Source organism: Amborella trichopoda, chromosome 9 (assembly GCF_054954075.1).
Source record: "Amborella trichopoda isolate Santa Cruz 75 chromosome 9, AtrichopodaSantaCruz75HAP2 v2.0, whole genome shotgun sequence".
Taxonomy (NCBI): Eukaryota; Viridiplantae; Streptophyta; class Magnoliopsida; order Amborellales; family Amborellaceae; genus Amborella; species Amborella trichopoda.
The window spans coordinates 20,827,284-20,839,875 of record NC_142344.1 but is presented as its reverse complement, the minus strand read 5'-3'; the positions used below and the strand labels follow the sequence as shown (position 1 = coordinate 20,839,875).

The 12,592-nt window shown below is 34.5% G+C and overlaps 1 protein-coding gene across 3 annotated transcripts; it reads left to right on the top strand.

Annotated features, from left to right (window-relative positions):
• The first annotated feature begins 5,791 nt into the window (after nucleotides 1-5,791).
• On the top strand, nucleotides 5,792-12,320 carry LOC18436418 (putative inactive purple acid phosphatase 29). 3 transcript variants are annotated; one of them, XR_016041537.1, is made up of 4 exons: nucleotides 5,792-6,227; nucleotides 7,734-8,140; nucleotides 9,732-10,165; nucleotides 11,973-12,320. XR_016041537.1 is itself a non-coding variant. In XM_006846438.4 (4 exons), the coding sequence occupies exons 1-4, from the start codon at nucleotides 5,912-5,914 to the stop codon at nucleotides 12,005-12,007; spliced, it is 1,197 nt and encodes a 398-aa protein (XP_006846501.1). In that variant the 5' UTR covers nucleotide 5,911; the 3' UTR covers nucleotides 12,008-12,320. The 3 variants fall into 3 exon arrangements, 2 of the variants coding, with proteins under 2 accessions (XP_088704343.1, XP_006846501.1); XM_006846438.4 differs by having other exon boundaries at nucleotides 5,911-6,227; nucleotides 9,727-10,165; XM_088848217.1 differs by lacking the exon at nucleotides 9,732-10,165.
• Nucleotides 12,321-12,592: the final 272 nt, after the last annotated feature.

Here is a 12,592-nt window from a genome sequence, read left to right as displayed (position 1 = left end):
AAAGCGATGACTTAGTCTTATCAATCATTTCTACATTATTTTCAGCTATTAAATATTCACAATAATGTGAGTAAATTTACAGTACTCTCATTATATGTAGATGATATCCTAATAGCTGGAAATGACTTAGAAATGATTGATAAGAATAAGTCATCGCTTTCTTTTCAGTTTGAGATGAAGGATATGGGAAAAACATCTTATGTTGCCTATCATAAGATATCATCCACATGTGAAGGGTTATAGGGAAAGAAAGGTTAGCGGGATATCATCCACATGTGGAGGGTTATAGGGAAAGAAAGGTTAGCTGAATATCATCTACATGTGAAGGGTTATAGGGAAAGAAAGGTTACTGTTGTATTTCTCTAATGGGTATCTCATAAACAAAAGGGTTCCCTGATCTCTAACGGGTTTCTGAAGGGTTACGTTCATATGGCTATGACCGTTGGACGAAAGGTTACATTCATATGGATATGATCGTTGGAAATATGAAATGCCCACAAATGTAGGCTAAGACACGCACGGCCTCTTAGCCATACATGTCAACACCACCATGGCCCAAAGACAGGGCTAACCAGGTGGGCCGAGTCAAGTTCGCGATAGGGCAGCCTAGTTCATCCTTGCCCTGCGCCTTTTTTTTCTTATTGTTTTGCTTTGATTTACCTTTTTTGTTTTTAGCATGGTTTGGCCCAACCCAGCCTTGACAAAGGCAGGGGACGGCTTGTGCCAAGGCCCCTTCAACCCTTTTAAAGCTAGGCTAGCCCAATAAAGACTAGGGTTGGCCTAGCCTAGGCCTAGCTTGTTGCCACCCCAACGGATTTGGGTCAGCAAGTTAGCAATCCAAACTAGTGGATCTGTCAATTTTGGTCGATCAGGCCTTAAAAGAGTTTCACTTTTTTTTAGAAATCATTAAAACATGTTTATTTTATTTTATTTATTTATTTATTTGATTTTTTTTGGTGAAAATGGAGGTATTGCATTCATTATCATCATTGTCAAAGCTTTTTCCCCACTAATTAGGGTGGACTACATAATTCTTAGTCCGTCATTCTGCTCTATTTATAGCCATACCCTTAATGAGGCCATAAATCACTATATCTTATTTCAAGAAGGTATTGCATTATGGATTTTTATTATTTTAATAAAATACGTGAATATTTAGAGTTTGTTTCTTGTTTGAATATCTATTGACCATTACATTCATTTTAAAGTAAAAATAAAATTTAAAGTACAACTTATAATGAAATGAATATATAAGAGCAATATAATTATAAAAAAATATGTGTATACAACATAAAAAATACAATCTAACACCAAAATGAACGACGAGTCCGAATCGTGATTCTAACTACAGAACTATGGAGATAAAGGTTTAAAGTAGTGTTTAAAAAAACGCCTAGTCGAACCGGACTCGCTCGGTTCGACTCGGGAATCACCATGGACAGATCGAATCGGCAAAAAAAACGGGAATCGTCCGGTTCTAGAGAGAACCGGACGATTCTACACAGTGACTCGCCGATTCACTGTACGGAATCGGCGAGTCCGTACGGAATTTGTTTTTTTTTTTTGTTTTTTTTGTTTTTTTTTTTTGAAATCCATGATAGATTTTTTTGTAATACTTGATCGATTTTTTTGTAATCCATGATCGAAATTTTTTTTTTTTTTTTTTGTAACCCATGATAGAATTTTTTGTAATCCATGATCGAATTTTTTGTAATCCATGATCGAAATGTTTGTTTTTTTTTCTTGTAATCCATGATCGAATTTTTTGTTTTTTGTTTTTTTTTTTGTAACCCATGATAGAATTTTTTGTAATCCATGATCGAATGTTTTGTAATCCATGATCGAAATGTTTGTTTTTTTTTTGTAATCCATGATCGAAATGTTTGTTTTTTTTTTTGTAATCCATGATCGAATTTTTTGTAACCCATGATAGAGTTTTTTGTAATCCATGATTGAATTTTTTGTAATCCATGATCGAATTGTTTTTTTCTTTTTTTGTAATCCACGATCGAATTTTTTGTTTTTTTTTGTAATCCATGATCGAATTTTATGTAATCCATGATCGAATTTTATGTAATTCATGATCGAATTTTTTGTAATCCATGATAGAATTTTTTGTAATCCATGATCGAATTTTTTGTAATCCATGATGGAAATGTTTGTTTTTTTTTCTTGTAATCCATGATCGAATTTTTTGTTTTTTTTTTGTTTTTGTAACCCATGATAGAATTTTTTGTAATCCATGATTGAATTTTTTGTAATCCATGATCGAATTGTTTTTTTCTTTTTTTGTAATCCACGATGGAATTTTTTGTTTTTTTATGTTTTTTTTTTTTTTGTAATCCATGATCGAATTTTATGTAATCCATGATCGAATTTTTTGTAATCCGTGATTGAATTTTTTGAAAATTTGTGATTTTTTTTTTTAATCCATGATCGAATTTTTTTTTGTAATCCATGATAGAATTTTTTGAAAATTTGTGATTTTTTTTTTTTATTCCATGATCGATTTTTTTGAAAATTTGTTAATTTTTTTTTAATCCATATTATTCAAAGAGAAAATGAGAGAGATGATGATTATGAGGCCACCATATCCCAGCCATATTATTCACATATCTAGTCTCAACAGCAACAGTGTAGGGATGAACACGACAGTGCAGGTGAGCATGAAGGGATGGACAAGCTTCGGGGATTTTGGATTGGGAACACAACAAAACAGTAACACTCAGGGATTTGGAAATAGTCAGACGCCTGCTAATATCGATGATTTGTTTTTAGATCGAATCAATGAAATGTTAAACGAATTCAATCAATGGCACCAACGTGACCAAGAAGATCAATAACGTCATCTATCATTTTATTTTTAGATCATATGTTACTAATTTTATGCTTTATTGTAGTCCATGTATGTTGATATACTTATTTCATGATAATTCTATGTTTATCTTTTTGTGTGATGTAAATTAAATGCTGAATGGCGGTTCATGCAGGGAAAGAACATATCAATATTCGTATATTCATTCAAAAACATGAAAATTCTTAATGGAGTACCCTAATTTCTTATTGAATTCCTAAAAAACAATATTTATAATGAATTTTAATAATTTTCGGATTTTTTTTAAACTTTATTCTAACAGATTCACTCGATTCTCGATCCAGATCGCCGATTCGTCGATCCGCATCGGTTTTTTGGGAGCTCGATCTGGTCACCGATCCGTTTTTTAAACCATTGGTTTAAAGCATGAAAGTCCGAAGTCAATACTTTCTAACTTTTAAACATTTATGGGTCGAAGCCAATACTTCGAGTCTTTTAACTTTGGATCGGAAGCTAAAGATTTTCTTATCACTTAAAGCCCAAAGTAGTGGTATTTTGGGGCAAAAAACAATGGAAAAATGATATAAACGTGGAAAATAACAATTCAAGAATATTTTTTAGTGTGGGGTTTGTATAAAGATGTGGCTCTAAACAATCAAAATAAAACGCACCTTCAAATAGTATCGAGAAATGTGGTTCCCATGCTAAGAATCTTTGTGATAGCCCTAAAATATATTTTTATCTTTACTTATAGAATTTAAAGCTTAAAAAATGGTGTAAATCGGGCAAATATATGATAACTTGAAAATCTTGAAAATTAAACAGTCCAAAAATGCATTTCAAGATGCATTATTTTCAAAACTTGAAATACTTTTTTTACTCATATCAATGTATCTTGATGTCGAGATGATCAATTTGAAGATATTTGAGCATCAAAACAACCCCTTCTAGTGAACTTTTTGAGATGGGCTCTAATTTGATTGTTTAGAGCCTCGACTCCATATAAACTTTTTCCTATTTTTTATAATAACATTACTTTGCAAGATATGATCCTCCTCTTTGGATTATAATACAATCCCTGTGTTCTTTTGATTTGTTCGAAGTAAGAAGTTTTCGTTCTCATTTCCACAATTTGGGGGCCACGAAATAATCTTAAGTAGGGCTACTAGTGAATTGACATTAGGACCAGGTTTCTATGGGGCCACTCTCTATATTTTAGAAATGCGGATTTGGCAATAAATACATATTTTTAATATAATTTGATCTTAATTTTTTTAATATGGAGATCGTAAATACGAAAAAAAAAAAATGATATGAAAACTAAAAATAATAATAAAACATTTAGACCCTTGGTTACACTTTAAATGAACCACTTATTTGCATTCATCTTAAAAATGGATGCTCACATGATACAATTTTCGTTTACGTTATGCTCCTAGGGGAGCATATAAACTTTGCTAAAAGATATTTTACTCATTTGAGACGGGCCAGTTACTCCCTTGATTAAAACACTTCGTAAGATTATTTTAAGGAAAATTTTTGAATAGAATTCTAATTTCTCGTATTATTTCATGGTAGACATTCTTTCAATTTTTTTTTCAATCGGCATAAGAAAACCCTAAAGATTTCACCATACGTTTTCATTGCGGTATAAAATAAATTTCACTATACCCCATCATCTATTATCTCCATTTTTTATTGATTTTGATTATAAAAATTAATCCCAACAAATATTTTTATACCATTTTAACTCAAAAACTTTTTTAATGGGTGAAAAAGAAAAAAATAGTTACAAAAGTTTTGGAATGAAATGATCTATAAAGATTTGTTTGAGCTAATTTTTATGGTCAAAAGTCAATAAAATAGGGAGATAAGAGATAAGGGGATAAGAGGTAGAGTGAAATTTTTAGGGATTTTTTTATGTCCCTTTAAATAAAAATGAAAAAGAGAGTCTATCATAAAATAATACCAGAAATTAAGGTTCTATACAAATTTTTATTTTATTTTATTTTAATCCCAAAATTTGGAAATATTTATTTACTTTTAGAATAATCATGTGATAATGGTTACAAGTGCGTCGTCTGACGGAGGGTGTAGAAATAAACTATGCTCCCGAAAGAGCATACTGTGCGTGATCATAATAAACTTTTGGCTCCGTTTACTAATTACGATCGAACATTTAGGAGTATGGTACACGGTATTTACGAAATTCATGTGGTTGAAACCGACCATACCCAAGGATATACCTCCGGAAGGCAAAATCTCAACTGAGAAAACAAGAAGAACAATTTTTTCATGCGGCCTGGACTGCATGAAACAAAAATGCGGCCCAAAAAAAGTATAAAACAAAGATCGATGCAAATAGGTGATCCATCTAAAATCAATTGTAAACTAATGGCTCAAATGTTTTTTTAATATAATTATTATTTTTAATTTTAAAATTTATTTATTTTTTTATGTTCATATTTTTCATTAACCGTTCAAATATTTTTTTAATATAATTATTATTTTAATTTGAAAATTTATTTATTTATTTTCATATTCATGAAAAATTAAAAAAAAGTTTATACGGAACCGAGGCTCTAAACAATCAAATTTGAACCTATTTCAAAACTTTCATTAGAGGAAGTTGTTTTGATATCCGAATATCCTCAAATTGATCATCTCGACATCAAGATGCATAGACATGAGAAAAGAATATAGTATAATTTGTAACACATTTTTGGACTGTCATTTTTCAAGATTTTCAAGTTTTCATAGATATGTGGATCTACACAATTTTTGAAGCTTTAAATTTTATATTTAAAGATGAAAATATATTTTAAGATTATCACAAAGATTTCCAATATTGAATCCATGTTTCTCGTTACTATTTAAAAATAGGCTCTAATTCGATTGTTTAGAGCGTAGGCTCTATACAAACCGCACCCTAAAAATTATCTATCGAATAAATAATATTTATTCATCGCGAAGCCCGCATTTCTACAATATGCAGGCTGGCCGCATGCTAACGGCGTCCATTTATTGTCGCTTGTTTCCTCGGAGCGTCAATAAATACAGCGTGTGGTATCTACCCAACGTATCCAGATTGGAGCCATGGCTCGGGCTCGTTGCTCCTCCATTATTTTGTTGTTAGGCCTTCTCTGTTCCTCTCTCCCTCCTTCTCCTTCTGCTTCAGAAACAACAGCAACAACAACAAGGAGAAGTAAAAGTGAGAGCGAAATTCTGAGGTTTGATGGGAAAGGGAGATTCAAGATTGTTCAGGTGGCTGATATGCATTACGCTGATGGAGAGACCACGCCCTGCCTCGATGTTTTGCCTGAAGAAGTGCCGGGTTGCTCAGACCTCAACACAACCGCTTTCCTCAACAGGATCATCATGGCAGAAAACCCCAACCTCATTGTCTTCACAGGTCTCTATCTCTCTCGAGAACAAACTTACTGAACAGCTACGGAATTGGGGTATTAGAACTATGCAATAAAGCAAATCATATAATGATTATTTTACCTTTTTTTGATAAAAAAGTGAGTTTTAGTGTGAGAGTGATCGACCATTCACAAAATAAGGTGAAATCTTGATTCAGTTTTGGAGCTCTTCGAGGAAAGTAGGATGAAATTCCATGTCCGGAATCTCGCTCTTCGAGGTTATGGGAGTATCATGAAAAATAGCCCAATTTGAGGAACTAGCACACTTAAGTATGTAACATTCTGAAATTCCATGAATTTTTTCCTATTAAACTGTTTTTTCTCTTATGTTAATATTTTGATGCCCTCTCCTTCTTCTGAGGAGACCTTCCGAGAATTGAGACCTTCCGAGAATTATATAAGGGAAAGTGTTTTGACTGTGAGTATAATCTCCTCTCTAATGCTTTTAGAAATTTCACCCAAATTCCCTTTGCCATTTCTGATGGGTTCTTGCATACTAGTCAATGTTTTACAAGTCTGACTCGGATGCAAGTAGTAGCCCAAGTTACTTGGGCTCAGCAGGGTGAACTCCCCGAAACTCTGAGGGCTTATAATTTATTTATTATTACTCATAATTGATTTATAAATGATTCAAACTTTGACTAAATCAATTATGATTGACTCATAATTAGTTTTGTATATCTGTTATGTTCTTGTAATTATAAGTAATTTTTCTCTTTTTTCTTTTATCATTTTGCTGAGAAAATGATGCTTGACCAGTTTTCTGTACTTGTTATTCTTTGAAAACCTGAAAACTTTTTTCTCATCGTTTACGTACTCTTTCGTTTGTTTATTAGTTTTTCCTGACTTTTAAATTTTGGTGATTTTTCTCTTCTTTTGGGTTTTTTGGTTCTTTGGGTGGCTCATTGCAGACTCAAACAAGTCCACTTGGACTCCCCATGGTAACTCATCTACACCAGGCCCAAGTTCAGAGCCCGAACTGATTTCAAAAACATTGATACTAGTAATAATATAATGAACATTGATACTAGTAATAATATAACGAGTAGTTATGTGGATTAGATTTTTCAGGGTCTCTAATTTTTTTACATCTTTCTCACAGAACAGAGAATTCAAAATTGTAGCCTACAATGATAAATGTCTCTTACTACAACTATCTTTTCCAAAACCACCCAAATTGAATCACAAGTATCAGGCAAAGGGTGGCTTATAGGGGATTAGTGAACCAGGGGTTACCCATAATGGAATTTGAACTCATACATTCATTGTCTGCCGGATTGGGAATTTATTTAGTTTGTGTTTGTTCCCTGAGTTGGTGTTAATTTTTTTTTCTTTTTTTTATAGTCTTTTTATATCTGAGTATCTGACTGTTCATTTCTCATACAAACGTGAGCTCATTTCATTAGGCCAAATCCTTTTCTCTCATGCTCTACGATTTTGGTTTTTCCATGAATTGCTCAATGGGACTAATCTCTCTCTCTCTCTCTCTCCAGGTGATAATATCTTTGGCCTGAATGCAGCTGACTCTGCAAAGTCTATGAATGCTGCTTTTGCACCTGCTGTTCATTCAAAAATTCCTTGGGCTGCGGTTCTAGGAAACCATGATCAAGAATCCACATTAAACAGAGAAGAGGTGATGAAACACATTGTCTCAATGCCTCACACTCTCTCTAGACTAAATCCACCATTGAGCTCTTGTGATGGTGACCATATTGATGGCTTTGGGAATTATAATCTGGAAGTTCATGGTCCAATTGGGTCAAAGCTCCATAACAAATCTATCCTGAACTTATATTTCTTGGATAGTGGTGATTACTCTACTGTTCCATCAATCCCTGGTTACGGGTGGATCAAGCCTTCTCAGCAAGTTTGGTTTCAGAAAACATCTTCTGAGTTGCAGGTATTTTGTATTGTCATTTCTTTTGTTTTATCCCACAAGCATTTCCTTTCTGTTTTTGTTGAACTATCACTATTTGAACGAGATTGGGACTTGGTTGCAAAGGTTTAGAGATTTGAAATTCAGATCCTAGAAAACTTTGGTGCAAGGGTCCAAAAACAGGATCTGAGATCCTCATCAATGCACAAATTTTTCCAAAGGATCTCAGGCTGGCAATGATTATTGAGGAAATGCTATAATATGCACAAGCACCCAAATAAGTACTTTGTGTAGTTAAGTCACCTTGAACCCCAACTTACCCTTTTCTTTTCTAGGTCAGGAAAGAAGTACATTACACATGAGAAATGTTAATCCTTGTCTCTTATTATCAACAAATCGAAGTAGTAAATTGCAGTTTGTATGGCCTTCTTGCAATACGTATTCCTTCTCTTTCATCAATATAGTGCAATGCTAAATGTACTATGAATGTGGCCAACTGCCTCTCTATAATCTTAGAAAGCACCCCATCCTATCACATAGCATGGAATCTCATTTTAGTTCTTTTTAAAATGGGCATTCTAGGAAATATTCTCTATGAGCAGGTTTGAGCACTTCTCTTAGGGGTCCAATAGGAGAAATTTCTATAGTTTGTGGAATAGTAGAACCTTTGTTACTGCAACCATCCTTTGGAATGTTGCATTGTTTCCCTTGCTATTATGGCCTAGCAAACCATTTGGGCTGCTTAACCCAAATGTTGGTTAGGACCTGCCCACAGATATTTATCACAGTGCATGCTTTCATGAAACCTACAGCATTATTGCAGGAAATCTCCTTCTCAAGGTGTGAATTGAGAGTATTCACCAAGTAGCTCGATCCCTAGGTATCAATTCATAGTAGAACAAAGAAGGAAAGAAAGAAAGACAAGAACAGATAAGACCAATGACTTGGTTGACTTAGATTTTCATTGTTACTTTGTAGTTTTGCCGCTAGCCAGAATAGAATAGCTGGTTTCATCTCCCAATGCTTCTATAGCCTGCCTTATTGGAAGCATGTTGATGGAATGAATGGGTAACTGATCGAACCGAACCACTCCTAAAATAGGATTGGATTTCCCTCCTGGCTGTCGAGTTAGCGAAAGCTTCCCTAGTTTTTATTTGACTTGCTTTATTAGGGTTTTAGGCGTATAAAATGGTTATTCAAATATACAAATAGAGAATCCCTATAGACACGAAATATAGTGTTGCTATTACTTCTAAAGGAGTAACAAGACAATAAGTTCACAGTTCTTTTGGGGAAGATGGCCCGACTATCATGAGGGCAAATCTTGACTTTTTTCCTTTTTTTTTAGGGTAGATCAGCGGGAATGGGGGTCCCTGCCGGAATGGAATACAAGATGTCATGTTGGGGCTCCCACTACATTGACCACCCATGCCTTTAGTCTTCTACATGAAGTATGCTCATGTATGAACTTACGCAGTTGGAAAAACCCAGCAAAAATAGAAAAGCTACTAAAAGGACCATGATGTTATTAATCTTTGCTGTAGCTAATTGTCATACTATTTTCTGATTTCATGTACTAGCACTAAGTTCTTTTCTATATTTTTGGGTAGCGGAGATACAAGACTGGGCCTGAAGCTCAAAAGAGGGGAGCACCAGGGCTCGCATTCTTCCATATACCTCTTCCTGAATTTAGCAGCTTTGATGCCTCGAACTTCACTGGTGTGAAGCAAGAAGGCATAAGCTCCCCTTCTATAAACTCTGGCTTCTTCACTACCATGGTTGAAGCTGGAGATGTGAAGGCTGCTTTCATTGGTCACGACCATGTGAATGATTTTTGTGGGAAGCTCACAGGCGTTCACTTGTGCTATGCGGGTGGGTTTGGATACCATGCCTATGGTAAGGCCGGTTGGCCTCGTAGGGTTCGCATTGTGGTAGCTAATACTAACCCAATGAATGGTGCGGTGAAGTCCATTAAGACTTGGAAGCGGCTCGATGACCCTAGCCTCTCGACCATTGATGTGCAGACACTATGGAGGAATAACTCATCTGGTAAGCCTTGAAACTATTTTTGTTTTGATGCTTTCGTTTTGATGTAGTGCGGAAGAGTGGTTTAGGCTTATTGAGAACTTGAGGTAGAGGTAGCAAAGAAGAAAAAAGAAAGCTGGAATTTTCTTCAAGATTCATCTTTTTTGCCAAAAATCTGAACTTTTGCCCTTGTGTTTCACAATATGTTTTCACAAATCTTGTCTCGTATGTTCCAATTTCTTCCATATCTCTTATTTTTGCTTTTCCACTGCTCATTTTTTATTTTTCGCAATTCTTTTGAATTTAATATTTTTGTAACAAAGATTCTACGGAGCCAAATATGCAAATGGGCCTATTTGGCTGATTTTGGCGCCTTAAAGTTTTTGCATCATATGGCGTTCTGGCTGACAATTTTGACAACATTAATGTGGATTTTATAATGGTCTCAATTGCAGTTTAGAAACTATTGATTTTGAAATGGTTTTCATCAGGGAAAGAAATCTATTGAGATTTTGGGATTTGGAATTACTTAAAAGTGTTTCAATAAAGTATAGTAGACATGGCTGATGTTGAGAATTTTGGCTACGATTTCATCTAAATTATGAAGAAAGTGCACCAAAATTAGATGAACTTCGCCCAAATGTAAAACTAACTTGCCACTAAAAGACATTTAAATATTTTTAAGTCACCCAATGGGATTTGAACCTGAGTTGTAATGTTGTAAAAGTCAACCCTCTTTAACTAATGCAGCCTGTTCACTTGACCTCCCACCAGCCAGGATCTGAATCCCAAGGACCTTTAAATTTTCGAATGGAGAAGTGATGGGTATGTAAAATGCTTCATACTTATTCCATTAATGAAAGTCCGTGGTTTTCAATTTGAGGTTTTGAGTCTTTTGGCAAGGCTATCAGTATTAATAGAAGGGGAGGTATATCATACCGCATGTAATCTGCTCTTGCCGCACATCATGTAGGCCGACCCTGTATATTCTCAATGAATGATGGCTAAGTAAATAATACCTCCACCATTGTCCACTCAAGCAGACGAACGGTTCTCCATTGTCGGTCACTAAGAACAGATGGTGGAGACTACACTTAGAATGACATGCGACCCCTAGTACATGAAAATCACTAGCAAATGGTAATTCAGAAAGTATTTCACATGGTAGCATTATATTTGTTGGTACACCATCGGGACAGTCACTGTCCCTTTACTGACACAAAGAGATGGCGGAAACTAACAGCACCCAGTGAATGTCCATCACTGGAAAGTGGACACTGAAACCATCCTTTATTCAATCACTGTTTGTCACAAGGAATAGCATTGCATGTAACCATGGTCAGCGTTACATGGATGGTAGATGTTTAAGGTGTCTAGTTTGCTGGACCAAAAAGCAGGTACTGCACATGCAATTGTTCTTTTATTCTATTAATTTTCATATAAACAATTCAGAAATTATAAAATAAAATATGGATATTCAAAATGTAGAGAAACATAAATTGAAACAGACTCTGCAAGAAATTCATTTATCTTTGTTTGAATTTTTTAAAATATTGCAGATTTTGACACCTATGAATACTGTAATTGTGTAAATGACATACACAGTTCCTTGCGGTAGTGTTAGAGCGTTTGATCACCTTAGGAGGTCATGGGTGCCTGAGCAATAGACACTTTTGAAATAGCATGACAGAATGTCGTGGTCTAGACATTGACGATTTGTTCATATTACATTTTATTGACACGTGTTGATAAACGATACCAAGCAATTTGTCACAATATCTCACTATCTTTACCAAATCTCTCTCTCATCATGCTAATTTTTCATGTACAGGAAGACGCAAGAAGGGTATACAAGGTGTTATCTGAGCCCTTTACCTGGAGCACATAAAAAGAGTGCATTTACAAGGCGTTAGAAGAGGATACAAGGTATTGTGTACGCTATTGCCCGGAGTACATGAAAACGGGTGTGGTAGAGAGAGCTAGAGAGGGGGTAGAGAGAAAGGGCGTCGTCTTGTAAGCAAATAAGCTACTTGACTATAAAATTATGGAAAAAATTTATATAGGGTTTACAATGTAGAAATCAAGTGCACATCAAAAAAGAATTGTATACTACCAGACCATTTATCTTTATTGTAAGGAGGTTACAATCACTCTCATTTATTAGATGCAAATTGGATTACTTGAGTGTTACAAATTTTAGAAAATTTTGTTTGAATTTTGAGTCTAGTCAATGACATGCTTGCAACCACTCAATTTAAAATTGAAAGACAAGAGATTGTGACATCTTTGTACTAAAAGTAAGTGGTATCTTTGTATACTTTCTCATAAAAAATCCATTGAAAAATGTTATTGTGATGGTGGAAAACCATCTATTTAATATCAACATCAATATATATAGAAAAAAAACAGATTTTAAGTCCCAAGAATAAGTATAGCCTACAACACATTCTT